This window comes from Scheffersomyces coipomensis (genome assembly GCF_036884675.1).
Source record: "Scheffersomyces coipomensis strain NRRL Y-17651 chromosome Unknown DFJ63scaffold_6, whole genome shotgun sequence".
Lineage (NCBI taxonomy): Eukaryota > Fungi > Ascomycota > Pichiomycetes > Serinales > Debaryomycetaceae > Scheffersomyces > Scheffersomyces coipomensis.
The window spans coordinates 940,867-964,495 of NW_027042897.1; the positions used below are offsets into that span (position 1 = coordinate 940,867).

The 23,629-nt window shown below is 30.8% G+C and overlaps 15 protein-coding genes across 15 annotated transcripts; 6 read left to right on the top strand and 9 right to left on the bottom strand. All coding sequences in view use genetic code 12, as the record gives it.

Moving 5' to 3' along the window:
- Window positions 1-53: 53 nt before the first annotated feature.
- On the bottom strand, window positions 54-743 carry DFJ63DRAFT_315046 (uncharacterized protein; the record flags this gene model as incomplete). The annotated part of the gene is made up of 1 exon (XM_064906479.1): window positions 54-743. One exon carries the CDS (start codon window positions 741-743, stop codon window positions 54-56), a length of 690 nt encoding a protein of 229 aa, XP_064760614.1.
- A 1,125-nt stretch (window positions 744-1,868) lies between these two features.
- Window positions 1,869-5,639, top strand: AXL1 (Axl1p; the record flags this gene model as incomplete). Its single annotated transcript, XM_064908696.1, has 3 exons — window positions 1,869-2,385; window positions 2,436-3,908; window positions 3,964-5,639. The coding sequence occupies 3 exons, from the start codon at window positions 1,869-1,871 to the stop codon at window positions 5,637-5,639; spliced, it is 3,666 nt and encodes a 1,221-aa protein (XP_064760615.1).
- Window positions 5,640-5,741: 102 nt separating this feature from the next.
- On the top strand, window positions 5,742-7,337 carry DFJ63DRAFT_221616 (uncharacterized protein). The gene has a single exon (XM_064904174.1). It carries the CDS (start codon window positions 6,210-6,212, stop codon window positions 7,239-7,241), a length of 1,032 nt encoding a protein of 343 aa, XP_064760616.1. The 5' UTR covers window positions 5,742-6,209; the 3' UTR covers window positions 7,242-7,337.
- DFJ63DRAFT_221651 (U4/U6-U5 snRNP complex subunit) lies at window positions 7,337-8,926 on the top strand. The gene has a single exon (XM_064904182.1). It carries the CDS (start codon window positions 7,433-7,435, stop codon window positions 8,873-8,875), a length of 1,443 nt encoding a protein of 480 aa, XP_064760617.1. The 5' UTR covers window positions 7,337-7,432; the 3' UTR covers window positions 8,876-8,926.
- Window position 8,927: 1 nt separating this feature from the next.
- On the top strand, window positions 8,928-11,524 carry DFJ63DRAFT_221650 (uncharacterized protein). The gene has a single exon (XM_064904181.1). The coding sequence runs from the start codon at window positions 9,106-9,108 to the stop codon at window positions 11,041-11,043; it is 1,938 nt and encodes a 645-aa protein (XP_064760618.1). The 5' UTR covers window positions 8,928-9,105; the 3' UTR covers window positions 11,044-11,524.
- DFJ63DRAFT_221845 (E1 ubiquitin-activating protein) lies at window positions 11,069-12,287 on the bottom strand. Its single transcript, XM_064904184.1, has 2 exons — window positions 12,179-12,287; window positions 11,069-12,108 (listed from the first exon to the last, which is right to left on the bottom strand). The coding sequence occupies exon 2, from the start codon at window positions 12,067-12,069 to the stop codon at window positions 11,095-11,097; it is 975 nt and encodes a 324-aa protein (XP_064760619.1). The 5' UTR covers window positions 12,070-12,108; window positions 12,179-12,287; the 3' UTR covers window positions 11,069-11,094.
- Window positions 12,288-12,436: 149 nt separating this feature from the next.
- On the bottom strand, window positions 12,437-13,324 carry DFJ63DRAFT_323530 (putative ATP-dependent kinase; the record flags this gene model as incomplete). The annotated part of the gene is made up of 1 exon (XM_064907524.1): window positions 12,437-13,324. One exon carries the CDS (start codon window positions 13,322-13,324, stop codon window positions 12,437-12,439), a length of 888 nt encoding a protein of 295 aa, XP_064760620.1.
- Window positions 13,325-13,476: 152 nt separating this feature from the next.
- On the bottom strand, window positions 13,477-14,244 carry DFJ63DRAFT_323531 (uncharacterized protein; the record flags this gene model as incomplete). Its single annotated transcript, XM_064907525.1, has 1 exon — window positions 13,477-14,244. One exon carries the CDS (start codon window positions 14,242-14,244, stop codon window positions 13,477-13,479), a length of 768 nt encoding a protein of 255 aa, XP_064760621.1.
- Window positions 14,245-14,480: 236 nt separating this feature from the next.
- DFJ63DRAFT_323532 (uncharacterized protein) lies at window positions 14,481-17,012 on the bottom strand (the record flags this gene model as incomplete). The annotated part of the gene is made up of 1 exon (XM_064907526.1): window positions 14,481-17,012. One exon carries the CDS (start codon window positions 17,010-17,012, stop codon window positions 14,481-14,483), a length of 2,532 nt encoding a protein of 843 aa, XP_064760622.1.
- A 271-nt stretch (window positions 17,013-17,283) lies between these two features.
- On the bottom strand, window positions 17,284-18,344 carry NUO1 (Nuo1p). The gene has a single exon (XM_064904183.1). The coding sequence runs from the start codon at window positions 18,169-18,171 to the stop codon at window positions 17,554-17,556; it is 618 nt and encodes a 205-aa protein (XP_064760623.1). The 5' UTR covers window positions 18,172-18,344; the 3' UTR covers window positions 17,284-17,553.
- Window positions 18,337-19,811, top strand: DFJ63DRAFT_221624 (uncharacterized protein). The gene has a single exon (XM_064904175.1). The coding sequence runs from the start codon at window positions 18,502-18,504 to the stop codon at window positions 19,495-19,497; it is 996 nt and encodes a 331-aa protein (XP_064760624.1). The 5' UTR covers window positions 18,337-18,501; the 3' UTR covers window positions 19,498-19,811.
- DFJ63DRAFT_315059 (uncharacterized protein) lies at window positions 19,643-20,578 on the bottom strand (the record flags this gene model as incomplete). The annotated part of the gene is made up of 2 exons (XM_064906480.1): window positions 19,643-20,500; window positions 20,573-20,578. The coding sequence occupies 2 exons, from the start codon at window positions 20,576-20,578 to the stop codon at window positions 19,643-19,645; spliced, it is 864 nt and encodes a 287-aa protein (XP_064760625.1).
- DFJ63DRAFT_221626 (ubiquinone biosynthesis protein) lies at window positions 20,552-21,632 on the top strand. The gene has a single exon (XM_064904176.1). The coding sequence runs from the start codon at window positions 20,795-20,797 to the stop codon at window positions 21,545-21,547; it is 753 nt and encodes a 250-aa protein (XP_064760626.1). The 5' UTR covers window positions 20,552-20,794; the 3' UTR covers window positions 21,548-21,632.
- Window positions 21,633-21,636: 4 nt separating this feature from the next.
- YKE2 (tubulin-binding prefolding complex subunit) lies at window positions 21,637-22,392 on the bottom strand. The gene has a single exon (XM_064907213.1). The coding sequence runs from the start codon at window positions 22,065-22,067 to the stop codon at window positions 21,717-21,719; it is 351 nt and encodes a 116-aa protein (XP_064760627.1). The 5' UTR covers window positions 22,068-22,392; the 3' UTR covers window positions 21,637-21,716.
- Window positions 22,393-22,620: 228 nt separating this feature from the next.
- Window positions 22,621-23,508, bottom strand: DFJ63DRAFT_337155 (uncharacterized protein; the record flags this gene model as incomplete). Its single annotated transcript, XM_064908494.1, has 1 exon — window positions 22,621-23,508. One exon carries the CDS (start codon window positions 23,506-23,508, stop codon window positions 22,621-22,623), a length of 888 nt encoding a protein of 295 aa, XP_064760628.1.
- Window positions 23,509-23,629: the final 121 nt, after the last annotated feature.

Here is a 23,629-nt window from a genome sequence, read left to right on the forward strand (position 1 = left end):
TATAAACTTCAAGAATATCGCTTACATATATATATTAACAATATTCTGTCTCTTCATTTATTTTGAATAGCAGGAGAACCCACTCTTAATTTAGTTTGAGGATTAACAATTTCCAAAGGTTTTCTAATTCTTGGAGTATGAATTCTTGGAGATGTTGGATTCCCAGTTGAATTTGCTGAATTTGAAGTTGGAATAAACACAGGTGTATGACTATGACTATGAACTTGTTGTTGTTGCTGTTGTTGTTGATTGAGATTATGATTTTCTTGAGATGGAGAGAAAACAGTGGCAGTATAAGGATTAAATTTCTTAATGGTTGGACTTGTATTCAAATAATTTGATTCCAGAATTTCAGGACAAAATTCCAAATCATCTTCTATATCGAATGATTTTGATAAATAATATCTTAAACGAGGAGTATGGAAGGAGTAATTGGATGAAAGTTGTCCAACGTGTTGTTGTTGTTGTTGGGAAGCTTGTTGTTGTTGACCACCACCAACCATTGAACTTCCAGAAGTTGAGGTTGATGAATTGGTTGAAGATGATAATAAGCTATTATTTGAAGATCCAGGAGGTGAGATATAACTAAGGTTAGCAGTGGTTGGACTAGTATTTGAATTTATAGATCCACCATTACTACCATTATTGTTATTATTGTTGTTATTACCATTTGAGGCAAGGGAGGAATGAGGAATGTTGGGGGAGTATTGTTGATAGTTGTTATATATATACTGATTAGACATGATTATGGAAAATTAATATAGAGACAATTTGTTAAGGTGGAATTTATTGATTGATTATATTGATTCCATGTGGGTGGCTAAAAAACTGAGTTTGATGAGACTGAAGGAGGAGGGGAAGAATGTTGTTATGGGTGATGTGATGTGATGGGCTGGTTGGTTTGTTTGTTTGTAGTTATGCTTGATGATAGTAGTATATGAGTAATAGAATAACGGTAACTTTGTATAATCAGGTTGAAATATGACTATAAATTTGAAATTGAATTTGGGATTAGAATTGCTTTATAAATTGCGTTTCTTCTCCCCTTTCTTTGACCTTTAACTAATAAATTTTGAGGTTCTGATGTTTTCGTACTTACCTTTTTTTTTGTTGACTTTTTTTTAAAATTTCTTTTTTTATTTTGGTTTTGTATGAGAAAAAAGAAGAATTAAATTTAAATTTCTTTTTTTGAGGTATGGGTGTTTGGTGTGCGGACGACAGCCTTTCTATGTGCAGTATTTTGTCCGTTGGTACACGCCCTCCTCTTATCTTTTGGCAGTAATTACATGGACCAGCCTGATTGTTATCTATTATTACTATTAACTACCATAACTATCATTCACAGTACTATCACGTTATTTTATAACTAATTAACTAATGGTCATTACTATTAGTTAATACTGTAAATCTTTTAACCCATACGTAATCATTTAAAGGTATACGTATATATTTCTAAAACAAGCCATCATGTTCTAAAAGCTCATATACACATCCACCATCTCTTGGTGTTCTTCTTTTTAATCATGCATTTTTTTTTAGTGCCAGCAATTTCTGGTAGAAAGTACACGCCCCTTATATGATGTCATCATCAACAGAAAAAATAGGAGTAAATCTGATCATGTGATCTGTGGTTGGGTGCTACCAGTTTCGTATATTTTGTTTCTTTTGCATTGTCACTTCCTAATTAGGAAAGGCTAGATATTGAAACATCTACTTCATATACCCTACTACACTTTTTCAATCACCGATTTACATCATATCAATAATGATATATACTTTACTTTTAAAGTATAATATAATTATATATTATTTGTTCTTCCCTAACCAACTCATCAATATCCCATGGTTCATCTAACCAATCATCTATCATGTCAACTTATCATTCCATAAAGACTTATCCAATCCACATTGAAAAATCTTTATACAATTCAAATAAATCATATCGTCTCATTCATTTATCAAATGGTATATTAGCTCTTCTCATATCAAATCCTTCAACAGATGCTGCTGCTTGTTCTATGTGTATAGCAACTGGATCTCATAATGATCCTATTGAATTACCTGGTTTAGCTCATTTTTGTGAACATATGTTATTCCTTGGATCCAAACAATTCCCCAATCCAAATGAATTCATGGGTCTTATAGGTTCAAATGGTGGGAATACCAATGCATTCACTACTGGTGAACAAACTTGTTTTTATTATGAATTACCCATCAATCAAACTGAACATAATCATGAATTAATCTTTGATTATTCATTACGGAATTTTTCAGCATTCTTTAAAAATCCCATATTCAATTATAATTTATTAAATCAAGAAGTTAACGCTATCAATAATGAACATGATTCAAATAAATCAAATATTAATAAAATCTTTTATCATGGTTTGAAATCTTAGCTAATAAACATTGTCTTTTTCATAAATTTGGGACAGGGAATTTATTCACTTTAAATGAATCACCAAAGATTAATAAACTTAATATAAGGAATTATTTGATCAATTACTTCCAGAATTATTTCCAACCCAATAAAATGTCATTAGTCATTGAAGGTCCTCAATCGTTAAATCATTTACAGAAATTAGTAGTTCAAAATTTTAATAATATAGGACAATCATCGTCATCGTCAAGTTCAACTCCAACTTCATCATCAACTTCTTTATTATTGAATAAACGTAAAAAAAGTTTATCCATGGATCACTCTTCAACTTCTTCATTCTCAAGAAATTCCATATCATCATTAAATTCGTTAGCAAGTAGTAATGACAATACCGGGTTAAATATCCTTCATGATTCATTTGCTGATTCATACATCAATTTCCATCCTTATGAATCACCTCAATATATAAATAACCTCCTTTATATAAGTTCCGATAATTTCAATCCAACCATCAGATTAATCTTCCCTATTAAAGATCCTAAAATGATTAAACATCTTGATTTCTTAGAAACTATTTGGTGTAATTTATTAGGGGATGAGTCAAAGGATTCCTTATGTTTTTATCTTAAATCAGGTAAGAATTATATATCTTCCATAATGATGTTCATACAAGATCTAACCATCTATGATAAAGTATTGATTCTTGAATTGGAATTAACTAAAAATGGTGAAAAGCATATTTCAAATATCCTTGGTATAATCTTCAATTATATCGGTCAAATCTTATCAGCCTCTTCATATCGATTGATTCGGTATTTTAAAGAATTGAAAATCGTAAAGGATCATTCGTTTTATTATCAGACTTCTTCTACATCAATCATGGATGAAGTATCTCATCTTTCTCAAGTTTTACAATCGGATTTGAATGAATTGGGATTAGATAATATCTTAAAAGGGTTTAAAGGGATTGGATCTGATGATGATGAGAATGAACTCTTTTGGATTCAATTACTTCATGATTTCAAAATGGAAACGGAAAACTTATTATCGATTAATAATTTCAATATCATCTTAATTTCAAATCAATTACAATCGATATATGAATTCACTAATCAGAAACATCCAACCCTTGAGAAAGATAAATACTATCATTTCGATTATAAGATTGTCCCATTTGATCCATTACAAATCCTTGAATATCAAAATAAAATCACAGAACTAACCATTAATGTCCCACCCACCACCAATAAATTCTTATCATTTACCGAATTAGAATTATTCACTTTATTACATAATTTAAATTCTCCTCATAATCTTGAATCAACATATAGTGAAAATTCAATGTTTCAAACCAAACGAATCTCAATCAATGATCCTCCTCGATTACTTGATTTCTCCAAACAATTCGAAATATGGTTCAAACCAGAATACGACCTCATTTTTAAATCCAACATCATCACATCGTTACAATTCCAAACTATCGAAATGGAATCTTCTCCTATGACAAACATCGCCATGGAATTATTATGTGATTTGATAGGGAATGATTTACGATATAGATATATATCCTGCTGAATTATTAGGTTACTCATGGGGGTTATATGCTAATTTAACTGGCACACCTTCTATCACTCTTAATTTGAATGGTCCCAAACGAGATTTCGTTAAAGTTCTTCAGTTTATCATTACTGAATTCTTATCGTATTTTAATAACAGCGGAGAAATCCCATATAAGGATTTACTAAAAGTTAGAATTAAATTAAGAAAGGAGTATCAGGATTTATTAGTGACGAATGGGATTAAACAAGCTTTAGCAGGGTCAACAATGTTACTCGATGAGAATGTATGGACTATAGATGAAAGATTAGATGCTCTTGAAATATTAGATCAAAGTGAATTATCTCGCATTTGTGAATGTCTAAATCGGAATGTGATGTATACCAGAATATTCGTTAATGGTGATTGTAATGAAGATGATGTTAATCAAATAAGTAAAATCATTAATAAATTAACTAATCATGAACGAATTATATTGAATAATTCTCCACTACAACTTCATGAACCTTCAAGTTATTTATTAACCGAAGGAACAGATTACGTATTTGAAGTTACTAATACTAATAAAGAAGATCCTTTACATAGTATTTATTATTACATTCAACTTGGTCCCAGAGATGATATTGAAACCAGAACTTTAGGAACGTTAATTGATTATATGTTTTCGATAAATCTTGAATATGAATTAAGAACGAAGAAACAATTAGGATATTCGATATTCAGTGGGTTGAAAATCTCAAGATCAACAATGGGGATATATATATCAATCTTAAGTGGAAGTTTTAATCCTCAAGAGTTAAAAGAGGAGATTGAAAAGTTCATCTTCAATTGGGAATTAATCTTACAGAATTATTCAACCCAAGAGTTTGAACTGAAATTGATTAAACCGTTCTTAGATAGTCAGAATGAAAATTTAGAAGATAGTGGTATACCATCAAATTTATTATATGCTATGATCCCATCTATGAATAGTACAAATTTCATAAATGATTCTCATAATTATCGAAATCATTGGAATTGCTTTGAAAAGATTTTGAGTAAAACTTTCCGATTTCAAGCTTTGGGAGGTAAAGAAGAGATTGATCTAAATTATATAAAATCATTAAGTTTATCTAAGTTTGTTAGTTATTTCAATCAGTTAGTTTCAGTTAAGTCTCATTCAAGAAGCTTATTAAGTATTTTAATCAACTCATCCATGACAAATGAACAAATCGAACATAATCTTATAGAAAATCAATTATCATCATACCTTGAAAACAATGGCATTGATTTGAGGAAAAGTGAAATTTTGAAAATTTTAGATACGTGTAATTACGATTATGTGACAGTTATGAATTATTTATTCAAACATTATGGTATAAAGGAAGATAAGTTTAAGTCATATGTATCGGTTATAAAACAATTTGGTAAATCAGCAATATATAATTCAAAATTAATGGCGGCTGCAAAAAAGAATCAAACTCAATCTGATATAATGTACGATATGAAATCGTTACAAAAAAGTTGCATAAAGAGATTTGGAGATAAATATAGTTCAAACGAAAGTGTATTAATTCCAACTTATTTAAGTGATTCAGATCAATTGAAACAAGATAGTGATTTGGTATTTGAAGAAAATGATGTTTCTCCATATCATAAATTAGAGAATTTTTATAATGATTCCCATGAGGAAGATGCAGATTATTTAAATTTATATAGTTAGAAATCTCTTTGCAAATAGAAAAATAGAATATAGATCTATTTTAGTATGATATACCTAATTCAGAATACAATTTTTGTAAATAATTATTAAATTTATAGTTTATTAGAATTTTGATAAGTTATATCAATATTGTTTAGTGAAAAAAGTTGCAAAAATATACAGAATTTCAGAAACTTGAATTTAATTAATAACTCCACCAAAATTAATCTAAAATTAGCCAAATTAAGCCATCATATACTTAAATTATTGAATAAGGTATTAGACTACTTAAAAATCAAAATAAAGGCCATTTAAATGTCCAAAATATCAATTTTAAACATAAATGAATCTGACAGAATCGCCTAAAAACTTTTCAAAACTTACGGAATTTTTTGCCTCAGTTGAATACTCGTCAACACTTTAATTTAAGCTCAAAAATCCAAACTTCAATAGTTAAGAGCATAAGATTACACCGGTTCGAATTGAAAGCGGGTGTTATTTCAATCACACTACTTTTCTTAAACAGAGCCGTTCATAAATTAAACTCTAAATTTTTCAAATCATTCTTTTAATCAAACATTATTCAAGAAAATGACTGTATCGGTTAATGAAAAGCCTGTCATCGTCACATTGAATGACTTGAAACATGGGATCAACCATGAAACTTTAACCCAAGCTTTTGGTCTTAATTCATTGGGTATAATTGTTGTAAAAGATTTACCCCAACATTTCCATGCTTTACGATTAAAAGTACTAAAAAGTGCTTCCGTATTAGCCAATTTACCCGAACATGAATTACAACAATTGGAATCTGAAGAATCATTATGGCTCACTGGTTGGTCTTGTGGAAAAGAGAAATTAGCATCGACTGGTCAACCTGATTTCAATAAGGGTTCATATTATGTGAATTGTGCATTTCATAATGATCCAAGTTTAGAAGGTCCAACTCAAGAATTAACCAATCAATTTGAAAATTATAAGGCATATACCACTGCTAATATTTGGCCAACATCCTCACATAAAGATTTAGAAAATTTTCAAACCGATTTAAAACAACTTTGTAATTTTATTATTGATGTGGCTGAATCAGTAGCTTCAAATTGTGATAAATTTATTAAACTGATTGATGAAACTTATGAAACTGGATATTTGAAAAGAATAGTTAAGAATTCAACTTGTACAAAGGCAAGATTATTACATTATTTCCCTACCAAAGCCACCACCTCAAATCGATCTGATGATGATTGGTGTGGTGAACATCTAGATCACTCATGTTTAACAGGGTTAACATCTGCATTATTCATCGATGAGTCTAAGGGCCTCACATCCAATCTTGAGAAGTCACCCGATCCTGAACTGGGATTATACATCCGTGATAGAAATAATAATGTTGTAAAAGTAAATATTCCAACTGATTGTCTTGCTTTTCAAAGTGGATCTGCTTTACAAGAAGTTTCAAAAGGGAAGTTCAAAGCAGTTCCTCATTATGTTAAAGGTTCAGCTTTACCTCATATTGCCAGAAATACATTGGCTGTATTTTGTCAGCCTGATTTAGATGAATTGGTCAATGACAAAGAGAATTTCGCTCAATATGCCGACAGAATTCTTAAATCAAACCATTAGATTATACTCACTCTATATAGTTATATCACCTATTTATTTATTTATACTTATATTATTCACTTTATGAAGTAATTTCGTTCCTTTAAATTTAGCCGTTTATCAAAACAAAACTGCGATTGAAAAAAAAAATTACAGTGCAAAAAGCATTTGTTTAACAGTTACAACTGAAGTGTATCATCAAGAGATAGTAAATGGACAGTAATAACATACCCGTCGTCAATGACCCCAGACGGTTGAATGTGGATCTAGATGTGAATAATATCCCTACGTTAGATGAAGATGTCAAATTACAATTAAGAAAATTAGATCAACCAATTACATATTTTGGAGAGAATGCATCAGATCGACGTCAAAGGTTGATCAAACTCATAAGTGAAATGCCACACGAGGTGACTGGCTTTGACTATGAAGTTGAAAATGGAGATGAAGATATAGAAGATGAGGATGAGGATGATGATGAAGAGTTTTATACACCTGGGTCTCAACAATTATATGATGCAAGAGTTGATATTTTAAAGTTTTCATTACATAAAGCATCTGAGAGGAATAAAACATTGAAGAAACTAGCACGAGAGGAGAATTTCATAAAAGTATTAAAGCATAGAAGACAAATCAATTCCAAACTTAAGGATTATGAATTATATGGTTCTCAATTGATTCCAAGAAATACAAGAGCATTATCAGCTGTAAGATTCTCAAAGGATAATTCTTTAATTGCTACAGGATCGTGGGATGGTTCACTAACGATCTTGAATAGTTCAGACTTGAGTATAAAGAAATCCCAAGATAGCATATATCATTCTGACAAAGTTAGTGGATTGGATTGGGACATATATTCCGATAGTAATTTATTAGTTTCAGGAGGAGGAGAAGGTAATATTTACGTCTGGAAAGTGGAAGAAGAAGGAAATACCAAACTTAAACCACATTTATCCATTAAAGGGGCTCATGATAATAGAATCACCAAGACAATATTCCATCCATCATCGAAATACATAGCATCATTATCATTCGATCAAACTTGGAAACTTTGGGATTTAGAAAAACCACAACAAGAACTAATACAACAAGAAGGTCATTCGCAAGAAGTATTTGCTGGTTCATTTCACCCTGACGGTAGTATACTAGCTACTGGTGGATTAGATGCCATTGGTAGACTTTGGGATTTACGTTCAGGAAGATCAATTGCTACTATGGAGAGTCATATTAAAGGTATTTATAGTATGGATTGGTCATGGAATGGATCTCATTTAGCTACTGCCAGTGGTGATTTTTCCGTTAAGATCTGGGATATACGTAAACTTGATCGTAAGAATTCGGAATTGTTTTCTATACCCTTACATACGAAAGTTGTAAGTGATGTAAGATTTTTCAATAGACGACAAGCAGATGTATTAAGTAAAGAAGTCAGTGGAGAATTTAATGAAGAACCTCAAACATTAGATTCCAATGGAACGTTCTTAGTAACAGCTTCTTATGATGGTACCTTAGGTATAATTTCTTCTGATAATTGGGTTAAAGTGAAAAGTCTTGCTGGACATAATGATAAAGTAATGAGTTGTGATATAAGTGGTGATGGTAGTAAAATAGTAAGTAGTGGATGGGATAGATCTGTAAAATTATGGGGATTATAAATAGTTTCTTTTGTATAGGTAATATTAAAAAAGGCTTTAAATTGATTAATTGTAAGTAAAGGAATTCCATATAGATATACATTTAGGCTGCCAAAAACTGATCATGTGACCGATTTTGATAGTAAAAAAACTGCACCAAAAAACAAATTTCTTTCAGTTTAATGAAAACACGATAACTATCGGGACCAAAGATAACTTTACTCTAAACCATCAACCAAATCAAATATATCATGAATCTTTTAAAGATCTTGGATGGTACTCCAGAACCTCCAATTATCGAGCTAGACCTTGAGAATGTGAATGAAAGTGGTGATTATCATTTACCTACTCCCATGTATGAATTTCAAAAAGAATTAACAGACCAAATTGTATCATTACACTATCCTGATATCTTGAAATATTGTGAAACCAACGATACCAAGGAGTTAATTGTCAAATCATTGGAAATATGTATAGACAATTGTATGCTTGTTAGCACTCATCCATATCTATTAATCAATCATTATATGCCTAAGAATCTTACTCAGAAAGATTTACCTAATAAATTAGCAGATACAAGTGGTAAATTCAATGTTTTACGAGATTTAATTAATGTCATTATTCTGAATAGTCCCTCAAAGACTAAAAATATCGCTATAGTGATGAAGAATAATTTGAAATTCTTTGATTTAGTGGATGCACTCCTATTAGGTTGTTCAAGTAATAAAAATGTAAAGAGATATATTGGAAATAACGTTCAAAGAGAATCTAAAAAGACCAATAAAGGTACTGATAGTAACACCACTATCCATTTATTACCTCATGATGGTGTGATTCAACGAGATGAAGATCAATTAGAAGCAGTCAAATTCGATACTATTATTGTCTTTGATGGTTATGTTGATACTAATCATGAATTTGTTAAACAAATACGATCTCAAAATCGTAGAGGTGAAGCCATTATAATACGGTTGGTTCCAATGAAAACTATCGAACATTGTAAATTATATTATGAAAATGAAACAGGCCAAAAGGATCATTTATATAAACTTATTTCAGCTATTGTCTGTTTAAGAGCATATATTGGAAATTTACCTCCCGATATCTTTCCCATTTATAATCAAAAACTTACGTTTTTATCATCTAAATTCTTTGATGAGGTATTCAGAACAAGTACAAGAAGTAATTTCCCTCCTTGGCCATTACCTGATTTACCTAGTATTCCACGTTTCACTGCCATTGATGTTGAAAGTTCACTTTTAACAGAAGTTCACTATCATTATACTCCATATGATTCTGCTGATATAATTAATCTTACGGAAGAAGAGAAGGCCAAAAAGGAAGCTAAACCATCTTATTATGAATCAAAAAGATTACAGCTGGATTATGTTACAAATCCTTTGAAAAATTCATATAATCAATTAATTGGTATTCATTCCAATGGTGGTAATGGTAGTGGGTTCAATAATTCATCTATCCTTACACACAAACTAATCATGCAATTGAATAATGCATATCTTGATATGCAAAGAGCTGAAGAAGAATATAATGGATATGTCAGATTCAATGAACAAGAATCTCAAGAAAGATCGGGTAGAAGAGAAGATCCATTAAAGAAAACTATATCTAATATTTATGATGATATAGATCATGCCGAAGTTCGTATTTCTACTGCTAATAAATGGATAGCGAAGAAATCAGAAGAAATTGAAACTTATAAAACTAAAATTAAAGAACTAGAAGAAGCTATTCATCAATTTCCTGAGTTTAATAATATTGAAAAAGAATCAAATCAAAAGTATATTAAGAATCAATTAGAGATTTGGGAATTACAAAACAAAACAAGAGAACTCATACGTCGGATAAGTTCTAAAGGAGAAGAAAAATCGTTCATGCAAAAGGAATATCAAAATTCAGAAAAGTCAATCGAAGACTCTGAAAAGGAGATTGAAGAGTTAAAATCTCAAATACGAGAAAATAAAAGAAAATATGAATCATTCATCGAACAACAAGAAGATGAATCAAAAGAATTTGAAGTTAAGAAAAAATCCATCACACATGAAATCAAAGAAGAAAGAATACGGAATGAAGCATTAAAAATAAAATTGAATAGCTCTTTGAAATTCTTAAGAGATACATCTCATTTAAAGAAAAGAAAAGGAAGAGGGTTAACTCCTAATTCCAAATAATTTTGTACATTTATTCTATATAAATATATATTTAACGATAACTTTTTTTGTTTATAAAGCATAAATAGGCATTTCAGACTTTATAGAATCTAAAATCAATACGTTATTTATAGGACTTTCCTTTTGACTTAAATACTGTATGACATCTTGGGCCAATGTACCGCCTAGTATAGCAGCGACTGGAGCAAATTCTGCAAAGGCTTGATTACTGAAAACTTCCAAATACTCTTCTGTGACTAAACTTGAAGGAATACCAAAACTTTCACATACGGAAAGAGCAGTTGATTTCAAAACATCTTTGTCAACTATACTTTCTGGATCTTCTAATCTTGGAATTTCAAATAATGCAAATATTAAGGGGAAAGCAGCTGATAATCTTTTCATTTGTCTTTTATTTAATTGGTTTGGTAATTCCTTAGAATTAAAAATATCTGCAATAGGACAATACTCATCAAGAACAGTTATGGTTTCTTTATTATCGGATTCATTGTAGCTTACTCCTGTTATGGTTTTAACTCTATTGATTTTTGTATTTGCTTGTCTGAGAACATTACCAGCATCCTTTTCTGAAGTTGCAGTATGTTTTATTAAATCAGTCAAGATATAACCACTTGATCCATGACCACCAGTGGCATATAAGGGGATATTTAACTTTCTTGTTGTACTATTCAAGTCAATTAATTCAGTCTTGGTAAGTTCAGTAGCTATCACCAAATTAAATTGTTTGAGGAAATCAGGATTTGAAATGATACTACTTAAGGGAGAAGTATCTATGGATAAATTGACTCTATTATTTAATTCTTTTATTCTGTCAATAACTAATGGTAATTTCAATTGTCCAACAATACTATCATCATTAGGTAAAAAGAATTGGGCAGCAAAATCTTCTTCTTTAACTGTTGAATCATCAACGATAGTTATAGAATTTAACCCACCAAGAACTAAATTCTTAATAACTTCACCTCCGATAGCACCTAAATTGAACAAGAGAATCTTAGCTGACCTCAATCTTAATTGAGTTGCCATACCCCATAATCTAATTTGTCTATCATATAAAGCGATTTCCTCTATTCAAGATCTCAGTTAGTCATTATAAGTTCAATCTAATCATTTAGAAAAAGTGAAAGATACATACCTGCTGTTAATTCACCAGTGGTTGACATTATGAATATACGATTATGTACTTTTGTAAGCCAATAATGCTCTGGATAGAGAAACGTCAATTGGTGTACGAATCCAAATATCATGAAATTTTTCAAATCCAGTTTTGGTTCGCGATTGTTTTGAGCCATTGATTTACATACACATAAATTTATCAGATTGTCATTACAAGGTTTAGACATCAATTATTGGTCGTGTATTGTATATATCTATGTAATTGTATTGTATTGTATCATAGGAGTTGATGAGAAAGGACGTTTCGTGAAATGTCAATGCTAAGTTTTAAATTTGAATTTGGTGCTTTTACAGCACCAGCATCACACATTCTATCATAATAAAGCTTATACATTGGCATATATCTATCAACGAATTTAACCACTTTATCATCACTCATACCCTTACCTGTAGCTTTGATTAATGCATGTTCTTGTTGGATTCTCCATGTGTAGACATTATCAATATTTGAAGTATTAATGAATATAAATTTATCAAATAATCGCCAAACTTTACTATAATCTTTTAAAGTTTGATTAATTTCTTCTAAATGGAATAGTTTATGACGTTGGAGTATTTCACTGGGGTCAGAAGTGAAGTATGAAAGTTTCAATTGATCAGAATCAAGAGGTTCAAACCCGTTAAACCAACCTTCAAATAATATAATGTCTATTGGCTTTTCAATCACTTGCCATTTGGATATATCGTATCGATCACCTTCGCCATGAAATGCAGATTTATCATACAAGGGTATCTTGACTGGTAAATGTCTTGAACCGTTACTCTTTGATTCTATTAATTGTTGGAAAATTTGAAGTCCTAATGCAATATCATGAGTTCCTGGTAAACCTCTACCTTGAAGCAAGCCATTATTTAACAATTTAGTCTTAGCCACTTCATTCAATTGGGATTGCTCTTCATGAGTAAGATACAAATCATCCATCAGGAATTGAACTATGTTTAAATGAGGATATAATGTCTTTAAGTTTGAAAGTAAATGTTCGGCCAAATACGACTTTCCCGAACCTTGAGGACCACTTAAACCAACAATCAAGGGCCTTTCTTTAAAGTCATAATCATCTATCGTACTTTTCAAAAAGTCAATTGATATCGACAATGAAGTCATATTGATATCCTTTAAGTGTGGAAGAAGTAGATATAGATATTTCGTGGGGTAAGACCTATTTTAAAAAATTGGGTATAGATGTTCAAAAATTGAGTGCGATTTTTACATGGATTCATAATATTAATGATTTATTTATATAGATTTATAAATTTTTATATAGCCTTTAATTCCTTTAATTTAGAGATCAACTCATCAACTGTTTCAACTTTAATACCAGCAGCTCTAACTGGAGGTTCATCCACTTTCAAAGTTTCTAATCTTTTTACAATATCAATACCAAAATCACTTGCCTTTAATTTTTCTAATGGTTTCTTCTTAGCTTTCATTACATTTGGTAAAGAAGCATATCTTGGTTCATTCAATCTTAAATCAGTAGTGATGACTAATGGTAATTTGGCTCTTAAAGTATCTGAACCACCATCGACTTCACGAGTAACAGTGACACTATCACCTTCGATTTCAACCTTGGATGCATTGGTAGCTTGAGGCCAATTCAATAACCCAGCAAGCATTTGACCAGTTTGATTGGAATCATCATCAATGGCTTGTTTACCTAAGATAACTAAATTTGAATTCTCTTTCTCCACTACTTTTTGTAATAATTTTGCAACGTTTAATGGTTCAACTTCTTCTTCTCCAACATCAATTAAAGTACTAGTATCAGCACCTTTAGCCAATGCCACTCTTAAAACATCTTGTGCTTTGGTTGGACCAATGGAAACGGCATGAATGGCTTCCACTAAATCCTTAGCCCCTTCTCTGATTCTAATTGATTCTTCTAATGCAATATCACAGAAAGGATTAATACTGAACTTGACTCCCTTAGTCTCTACACCAGTTTGAGTTTTGTTTATTCTAGGTTTGATGGCAGCATCAATGACTCTCTTGACTGGCACCAAGATTCTTAATTTAGATGACATTGTATATTATAATTCACCGTTAAAGGTCTGTTGCTTCGTCTTTCACAGTTGTGTCTTTTATTTTTATTTTTCAATTTTTTTCAACTTTTTTTTTTTTTTTTTTCAGTGTTCCGTAAACGGGGAATGCAAAAGATTTGTTGCACTTCTGAAATCTTTGGCTGTCAAATTACAATCTATGAAGTTAAACATTATAATTTATATATTAATAATACAAAACCATCTACTTATCTTTATGTTTAGTTAATACCAGCAGTATTACTTCTTGATCTAGCTTTCATTTTTTCTATTCTTGCTTTTAATTGGGATGTCACCTCAGCCGCACGCTTCCAATCAGCATCAATCTCAGAATGAGAATCACTAGCAGGAGATCCAAACCCTTGCGTACTTGATATTCTATTATAGATATTTGATCTAGTGAGATATGTGTTTTCTTTGGAAGATTCACCTCCATCAAGGGAAAGTCGTTTAACTTCGGAACTCAATTCACCTGAGGTTATTCTGGTACGTTCAGGAGAAAGATAGGTAGTTGGTCTATTTGAAGGTGATGATGTATAAGTCTTTTGATTATTATTGGTATTGGTGGTGGAAGAGTATAATCCTCCGAATGTTGATTGTTTATTAGTTTGTTGAAGTTTCATAATTTCAATTTTTTGTTCCAGATCTCGAACTTTTAATTTAGCATCTTCTAAATCATGATTTAATCGAGTTATTTGTTGATCCTTTTGTTTTAACATTTTTGTACTATTGGCTAAATCCTTTTGTAAAGCTTCTATTCTTGAATTAAAACTAGAAGTTTCTTGTTTGAGAGCATATGATTCATCTTCAAGTTGTTGAATTCTATGAGAATCTTTTTCTTTTAATATGAGCCATTCTTCCTTTTCTTTACGTAATTTAATAAGTTCTTCCTTTTCTTGAGCATCAATAGCAGATTTTGCTACTGGAACATGTGATACTTGAGGATGATGAATTGGAGGTATATTGGATGCAGCTAAGGATCTTCCAGTTAATCCACGTCCTAAAGTAGAAGATTTAGGAACATCATCTACTCTTTTAACAGGTGATGAAGCTCCACGTTTGGCTGGTATAGAAGTTGGTGCTATTGATTGTCTTGGTCTTTTAATAGTTCCAGCACTGAAAGATTGTGTCTTTTTAATAGTATTAGAAGCAGTTGAAGCAGAAGAAGTCGAAGATCCAAGACTCGAATTAACTTGTACACTTTCACTAAATGCCAAAACTTTAGCTTTTCTATTATCATCTATCTTTTCAAGAAACTTACCTAATTCTCTTTGGCCTGTGATTTTCATTAAAGTTCCAATCATTTCAGTTGAAGCTTGTCTTATTGGTTCTTGAGATTCACTTAATAATTTAACACCCACTTCCATAATCGAATCAATTTCAGTATTTGAAGGCGCTATCGTAGTAGCGGCTAAACATCTTTGTAAATAATTAGTAGCGGATATTTTATTTTGAGGAACTTTCAGTTTCATTCCATTTAAAGTTTCATCAAGAATATCACTTAAACTTGAAGATTGAAATATGGCATCTAATGAAGTTGATAAAGCTGTAGCTACTGATGCTTTCTTTTCTTTGGTTCTATCAAGTATAGGTCCAAGGATAAGATTTTGATATCTATGGAAATTCTTTTTAAGACCCTTAGCCAAACATTCTATACAATTGGCGGATAGTTGAACAACTTGAATATTAGCATCTTTCATACATTTGGCAAACACCCTTATAAGATAAGTATAATCATCAGTTGTAACTAATTTGACTGCTTTATCTAAAACAGCATGAGCTTCTTCTAAAACTTCAACTCTATCTTTCCATTTTGTTGAGCCTAATCTGGTTTCAAAATCATGAGGAAATTTAGATAATACTTCAGTTGGTTCGACTAAATCAAATGGATCAAACGCAGAGGCATTAGGAGCTGATATCCCTATAGGTTGATTATCATCTGCCATTACCACATCAGTATCTCCACCTGAAGCAGCAACCGCAGCGGCTTCTTCTTCTCTTCGTTTAATTTCTTGTTGTTGTGATCTTGTTAATCTCTTTTGTTCGGGAGTGACATTGGCTACTTCTTCAAAGGCTTTAGATAAATCCTTTTGTTGAATTGGTTTTAAATCAGGGAATAAAATTGATGATAAAGCATCTCCCATCCATTTATATAATTCAACCGTTAATTTTGTAGTTTCTAATCTTACATTTTTATCAGCATGACCGAATAATTTAGGTAAAGAAGGAATAATTAACCTTGGCAGTATGACTTGACATCCATAATTCTCCACAATAGCAGTTAAACCTTGTACTGAACCTGTAACTAGTTTAGGTAATCTATTAGCAAAAGTTGGAATGAAATCTTCTATTAAAGTATTTGGATCATTGGAGATTTCGATTAATGATAATAAAGCCTCAATGGAATAATCCTTAGTGTTTTTACGGGATGAACTTAACCCTTTTTCAATTATTGAAGTCACTATACCAGATGATTTTAATCGTGATACGTTATTAACGGTACCACCGAATTTCAAGAAGTTAACAAGGGAATTGACGGCATTTTCTTGAGCCACCACATTCGAATCAGTTATGAACTGTTTAAACACTTCTGGTTTATTATGAAATGGTTGAAACACGGAATCATTCTCATTACGTGAATTTTGAAATTCTCGAGTGATCTCTTCATAAGCTTCCAATCTAACTTTCCAAACTTTATGAACCAATCGTTCCTCCAATGGAAGAGATGAATAATCAGGCTCTTCACCAGACATTTGTTGATGTTTGTTAAAGTTCAATGAAGGGTATCAATGGAGGTATATATATTGTCAGATTTACAGTTATTGTTTGTTTTTGTTTTTAAATTTTATTTTTTGTTTGGTTTGTAAACAAACGGCTAAAGTGGTGCGGTATGGATCTACAATAGAAATACACGATAAAATTTTAAATAGATGCAAATTTGTATTTTATAAAGGAAGAATATGGAAGTAGAAGTAATAATAATACTTATAATAAATAGATTTAAAGTATCTATGTGTTATGAGATTACTAAGAATATCGTTACTAATGTATTTTAAATAGTGTTAAATACTTTTAAAATAACAAAATTTAAATAAATATAAGTGTATCAGTGAATGAAATAAAGGTGGGTTGGCGGTAGGTTGTTGGTACAATGGATGAGATTGCGATGTGAATGATTATATTACATAAAGTAGCTCTAGGTGAGGTATGTGAATGATATCTGATAGTGGGATTGGATTAAACCACTTTTCTTTTTTTTTTTAATTTGGTATGGATGTTTATGAATTAATTAATTTATTCAATAACTTTAGTATATTTAGCTTTAATTTCATCATATGGTTTCAATTTAAATCCCCATGCTTCTTCACCTGGTCTATCAACATAATATTTTTGAACATTAACTCCATGATAAGGATGATGAACTAAATTAAACCATGGTAACACAGCAAAAGCAGTAAAAGAAAATTGAGAATTTCTATTGGCAATATCTTTTAATCTATCATCCAATACTGATTCATTTTCATGATAAGGTAATTTTTCTTGAGATAATAATTTCTTTATTTCATATCTATCCTTTTTAACTTCTCTTTCATTTTCAGTCCAACCTAAGAATCTTTTTGATGATCTAACATAAGCTAAATAAAATCCACCAAGAAAACCTAATAAAGTGGCAGTTCTTAAAGCCCCACCTGGAACTTTACCAGGAGCTTTGAATGCACCTTGGGCTGGTTCCAATCTTTCCCAAGCTTGTAAAGCCAATGGGAAAGCAGCAGTTGAAGCTCCCCAAGCAAGATAATCTGAACTTCTAAAGTATCCCACTACTCTATTGAAATGAGGATCAACATCAATTAGTTCATAATCAGACTGTGGTGGGTCTGATCTGACTGGTTGTGTACTAGCAGTATATGACATGGTATATGAATAGGAAAGTAGTACGATTGATACACTATATGATATATGATATGATATGTCTAGTTAACTATCGTTCTAAAATCTTTCACTTCTGTTTTCTCTGTCTCATTAACAATTCTCTCACTTTGATTGGAAAAGACTGAACTTAAAGAAAAAGGTCGTGTAAATTGGAACACGAAATAAATTATGGTGATTCACCAGTTAAAGTGATCCTTCTTTCGGTATAGCCCTTTAAAACTGATCCCTTAGCTAGGATAGGATTATACAATTACATTACATTGATCAACTTCCATCTTGAAACGTTTAAAGTAACTTTCATACAAAGGGGAAATGCCGATTCAATTGAATGATTTACCAGATGTCAATGATCGAAATGCCAATGCTTCATCTCAACGCCATCCATTTGTAAGATTAATCAATTGTATAAGGATCTATAATATTCCATTATTAAATTTCATCATTATAAGTATATTAGGATCATTTCTTATCAAATTAACTACTAAATATACTAATCTTTATATGAAAAGTTCCTTGATCACGATTATAGTTACAAATTTAGTATTATATGGTATTAGTGAAAGTTTAGCTCAAAGTATCTTAAGTTATAAACCAAATCAACCTGGGATTAGTTTTAGATTCAATGCAACATCACCATCAGTAGGACTTTCTTTTAATTCAAATGATATCATCGGTACGAGAAATACAGCAGGGACAGGGTTTAATGTATATAGAGATGCTGAAGAAGAAATAGATCAAACTGAAGCAGAACCAAGAAATGCTACTGATAATATCCCTATGGATGAAGAAGGTATAGAACGATTCATTGAATATTTACAAAATGATAATGAATCAATTGATGAGAATGCCAACGGAGGAGAGAATTTTAATAATTTTGGAGATTTACCACCTCCGATTGTTGAATTAACCTTTTATCAATTTAATAGATTAGCTGGATTCATGTGTTGGGGGTTTGTAATGGCTTTTATTCAATGTTGGTGGTATAGATTCTTACAAATATATTCCAAAGATCCAAAATTCATAGAAGTGTTACGAAAAGTCTTGACTGATCAATTATGTTTCTCACCACTTTCATTATTTTGTTTCTTTACTTATGGTACAATCGTTTTAGAAAGTGGAACTTGGGAACAAGCTAAAACTAAATTAAATAAGATTTATTTAAAGACATTATTAATTAATTATTCAGTTTGGTTTCCAGTTCAATTCTTTAATTTTTTAATCGTACCTCGAGATTTTCAAGTTCCATTTAGTTCATCAGTTTCAGTTCTTTGGAATTGTTTCTTATCCATGAGAAATTCAAATAGTTAGAGTTTTAATTAATGTTTATTTTAAAAATAAGTTAGGGTTTATATAATATTACGGTTTGGTTTTTTAATTTGATTCATTCATTTATTTATTTTTTTTGTAGAAATTTTCACATTTAAATATCCCAATTGATTAATTCCTTTTTCATCTATATATACATACCAGAATTAGAAAATCCATTTAATTTTCTTACTTTTTTACTAACATTTAACATATAATCATCAGGACTTGATAATAATATTGATCCAACCACAAATGCTGCATCAACGACGGCATCACTATTTGATTTTTCAAATCCAGAATGACCTTCCAGATCAACTACCAAAGTCAATACTGATTTAGTTTCTAATATATTCAATTGTGATAATACTGAAGCAGCGATACCAGTAATGAAATGGGGAGGTTTCAAATTTGGAATCGAATCAAGGATTAATTTATGAGCGTCATCTTTCTCTTCTTTCTTTGAACTTAACTCAAGTTTACTTATAGTACTACCATTGTTTAAACTGCATGGAGTTAATAAAATCCAATCATGTTTAACAATAAGAGCTAACTTCTCCACAATGGCTTTACCTAATAAGTTAAAGGTAATGATATTACTATAACGAGGTATAACTATACTTATAATAGAATGATTTTCAACTTGATGGAATTTGATATCAATAGGATCAAGGGAGCTGGTTTCAAATTTATTGATCTTATTCGCCGAGTACAACTGTTCAATGATATTATAATCTTCATCATCATCAACAACTTCATCATCACTGGCTTTTGGTGGCACAAGATCAGCAAGATCATATTTGATGGCAATTGATCCCACCGACTTCTCAGAACCAAACGAATCAGGTAAACTTGAAAGCGTAGAAGGAGCTATTATTATATAATCTATTGATTTGATATCATCGTTCAAATCAATGACAATGGATGGTTTGGGTAATGGTTGTACAGAATCATCTTCTTCATCTAAAGCATGACGAGGAGGTTTATATTCACCCAATGGTTTGATCTAAACAGAAAAATAACTAGTTAGTATATCAATTGATCATAGTTAAACATCTTCAAAACGACTTATACTTACCAACATGATAGTTGTAGTTTGATAATGAAAGGATTTGATAAAGTTATACGATCAAATTATCAGTTGCCACTTCTTTCAAGAAAAATCTGAAAATGTTTGCAATTTAATTTTTCTTTCCTTTACGAGCATGAAGTAAGAAAAAAAAAAAGATATATATAGAGATATAAAAAAATCGTATCATAAGTGTATAATCCTCTAGTTTCTTCTGATAATCATAGAAAGATGTTAAGAACACCAGTTAGAAGATTGGCTGTCAGAAAGCCAATCTCATTGTTATCTACCATAAGGAGTTATCATTCCAGAGATCATAAAATAGCAGGTGATGAACCATTAGAATCGCAGATTTTAACTAAATCATTAGAGTATGTTCCAACTTATGGATTCAATAGTAATTGTATAACCAGAACCATTAGAGATTTGAATTATCCTGATAGTTTACAAGCTATTATCAGTAAGGATGGAAGTTCACCTGAATTCAAATTGATGTTACAATGGTTAATTGAACAACGTAAGAATTTAGAACGTGAGATTAAACAACCTGAAAGTGAATTCCATAATATTGCTGATGAATATGATAGAGTTAGTTACTTAATCAAAAAGAGATTAGAGTTGAATGAACCGGTGATTAAACATTTAACCTTTGGTATTTCTCAATTGGTGATTCCTTATTATTTAAGTCAATCAATGGAAGAATTACATAATTTAAGTGATGATATTGCTTTCTTTGCAGGTGATGGTTCTAATGATTTTGCGTGGTATTCTAAAAGAATGGGTATTTCATCAATCTATGTTAGTTCTGAATTATATCAATTGACTGATACTAGTAAAGACTTTAAAAATACCAAGAAATTCGTTGATGATAAAGTTCAAAAATTAAACAATTTAGGTAATGCTTATAATTCAGCTGAACAATGGGGGATGTTTAATGCTATAAGTTTAGTTAACTTGATTAGATCCCAATTAGTTAGAGGTTAGATCCTACATGAAATGATAAAAGATAAGTACCCGAATTATGATTAGTATATATTTTTGAATGAATATAGAATTATTTAGACACACAAATTTGTGATATGGTTTTGTATATGAACATATAATACATATTCTAACGTTTTTGTTAATGACTTGACTTAACTTGATTAACACCCTATTGTTCGATATTACTTCTTAAAGCTAATAATTTATCTCTAGTAGCTTCCATGGCTTTTTCTTCATCACTGATTTTAGTTTCTATTCTTTTTATTTCTTCTTGAATGAATTCAATTCTCTTAGTCACATTCAACTTAGCTTCTCCATACTCTTGAGGAATCAAAATTGGTCCTGTTAATTTATATATTTTAGATTCATCATTTAAATTTTCAAATTCAGTTAATACTATTTTATTCTCTTGAAATTGAGTCTCAAGTTTGGATCTCACAGATATATATTCATTCAAGTTTTGTTGTTGGGTATTAAATGCCAATGATTGTTCTTCAAATTGTTTCCTTGGATCAGACATCTTGTTATATTAGGAGGATGGTTATATGAATAGGTTTAGATTGGACACAGTTTGATTTCGTTGTTTAGTTAAATCAGATTTTTTTTTTCAATCAATTAATTTTTTTTTGTCTGTGGAGTGGGGCTACCAATTTTAGTAATGGTCTTAGATAAGGTAAATTGATGCTAAGTTGGTATGCAATTCATAGAACACATCTACACATTTCGTAACACATTATAATGGGTATAATTTTTGAATTATCTATATAAAGAACAAATGAGCAAACCAAATAAAATTTACCAACCTTAAAATGAATGGAAATAAAAGTAAAAGTAAAAAAAAAAAACAACATAAACAGTTAATTAAGAGAGAATTAAATAGGGTAACAAACATAGCAAGAGAATGAGGAGATAGGTAAAAGAAAGAGTAAATGTAGAAACCAATGAACCTTAAGTGATAAAAATTAACTGCCGAAACCAAACCTTAATGCAAGACAATAAATTATATGAATCAAAAGAATTAGAATAATCACCGATCATTCCAATTCAATTAGGCGGAAGGAAGTTATGATGATTCAATTGGGGAAGATATCATTATCAGCCTCATCCACTATTATTTCAGTGACATGAACTTTATACCTTCTATTATTTGAATCACCACCATACCCATGCATTTCTTCATAATCATCTTCATCATCATCATCTATTCCATCATCATCATCATCATCATCGTCTTCACTCTCTTCACTTTCTTCCTCATTATATTTATTCACAATGGTATTACGTTGACTCATTTCCATATCAATATCTTCCACGGCAGCCCTTACATTACTTTCAACCTCATCATCTTCATCATCATCATCAATGATGGCGCTATCATCACTAGGTCTTAAAAAGCTGGGTCTGGGAGCATGATATGAGGTATGTCTTCTTTCTGACGGACGGTTTTGAGGTGGTTGGTCTTGATTAATGCAATTGGAGGAATCGGAAGGAGTTATTGATTTTGATTTTGAATGAGATCTTGAATTCGATCTTGATTTTGATTTTGATTTACTAAAGGATAATTCTCGAACTTTCCGTTCTTGAGCTAATGATTTAGATTGTTGATATGGAGTAGCAAATAAATCTTGATTAAATAAGAATCCTTGACATTCTCGTAATGAAATTATATTATATGTACTTGATGATTCACTATAAAAATTAGGAGCTTCATAAACAGAGAAATTTTCATTTTGAATCATTGAAGGTGACAAGAAGGAATTTCTTCTAAACCATGGTGATGAAGTAGATACAAAATGGGAATTACGTCTTTTAATAATAGTTGGTTCACGACGTGATGAAGGAGTATCTTCCTTTATACCCGATGGTGATTTTAACTTTGGTGAGCTTGATACGGATGAAGTGGATGATGATGATTTCCTACTTCTCACCTTGGGAGTATGGTATACTTGAGATACTTCCATGATTAGTTATAGTAATATATATATATATGACTTTCTCTTGATGTTTCAAATCAGCTTTAAAATATGATGACAGCAAACCGCAACAAGGGATGGGTTGATAAGGGGAATAAAAAATGGGGGA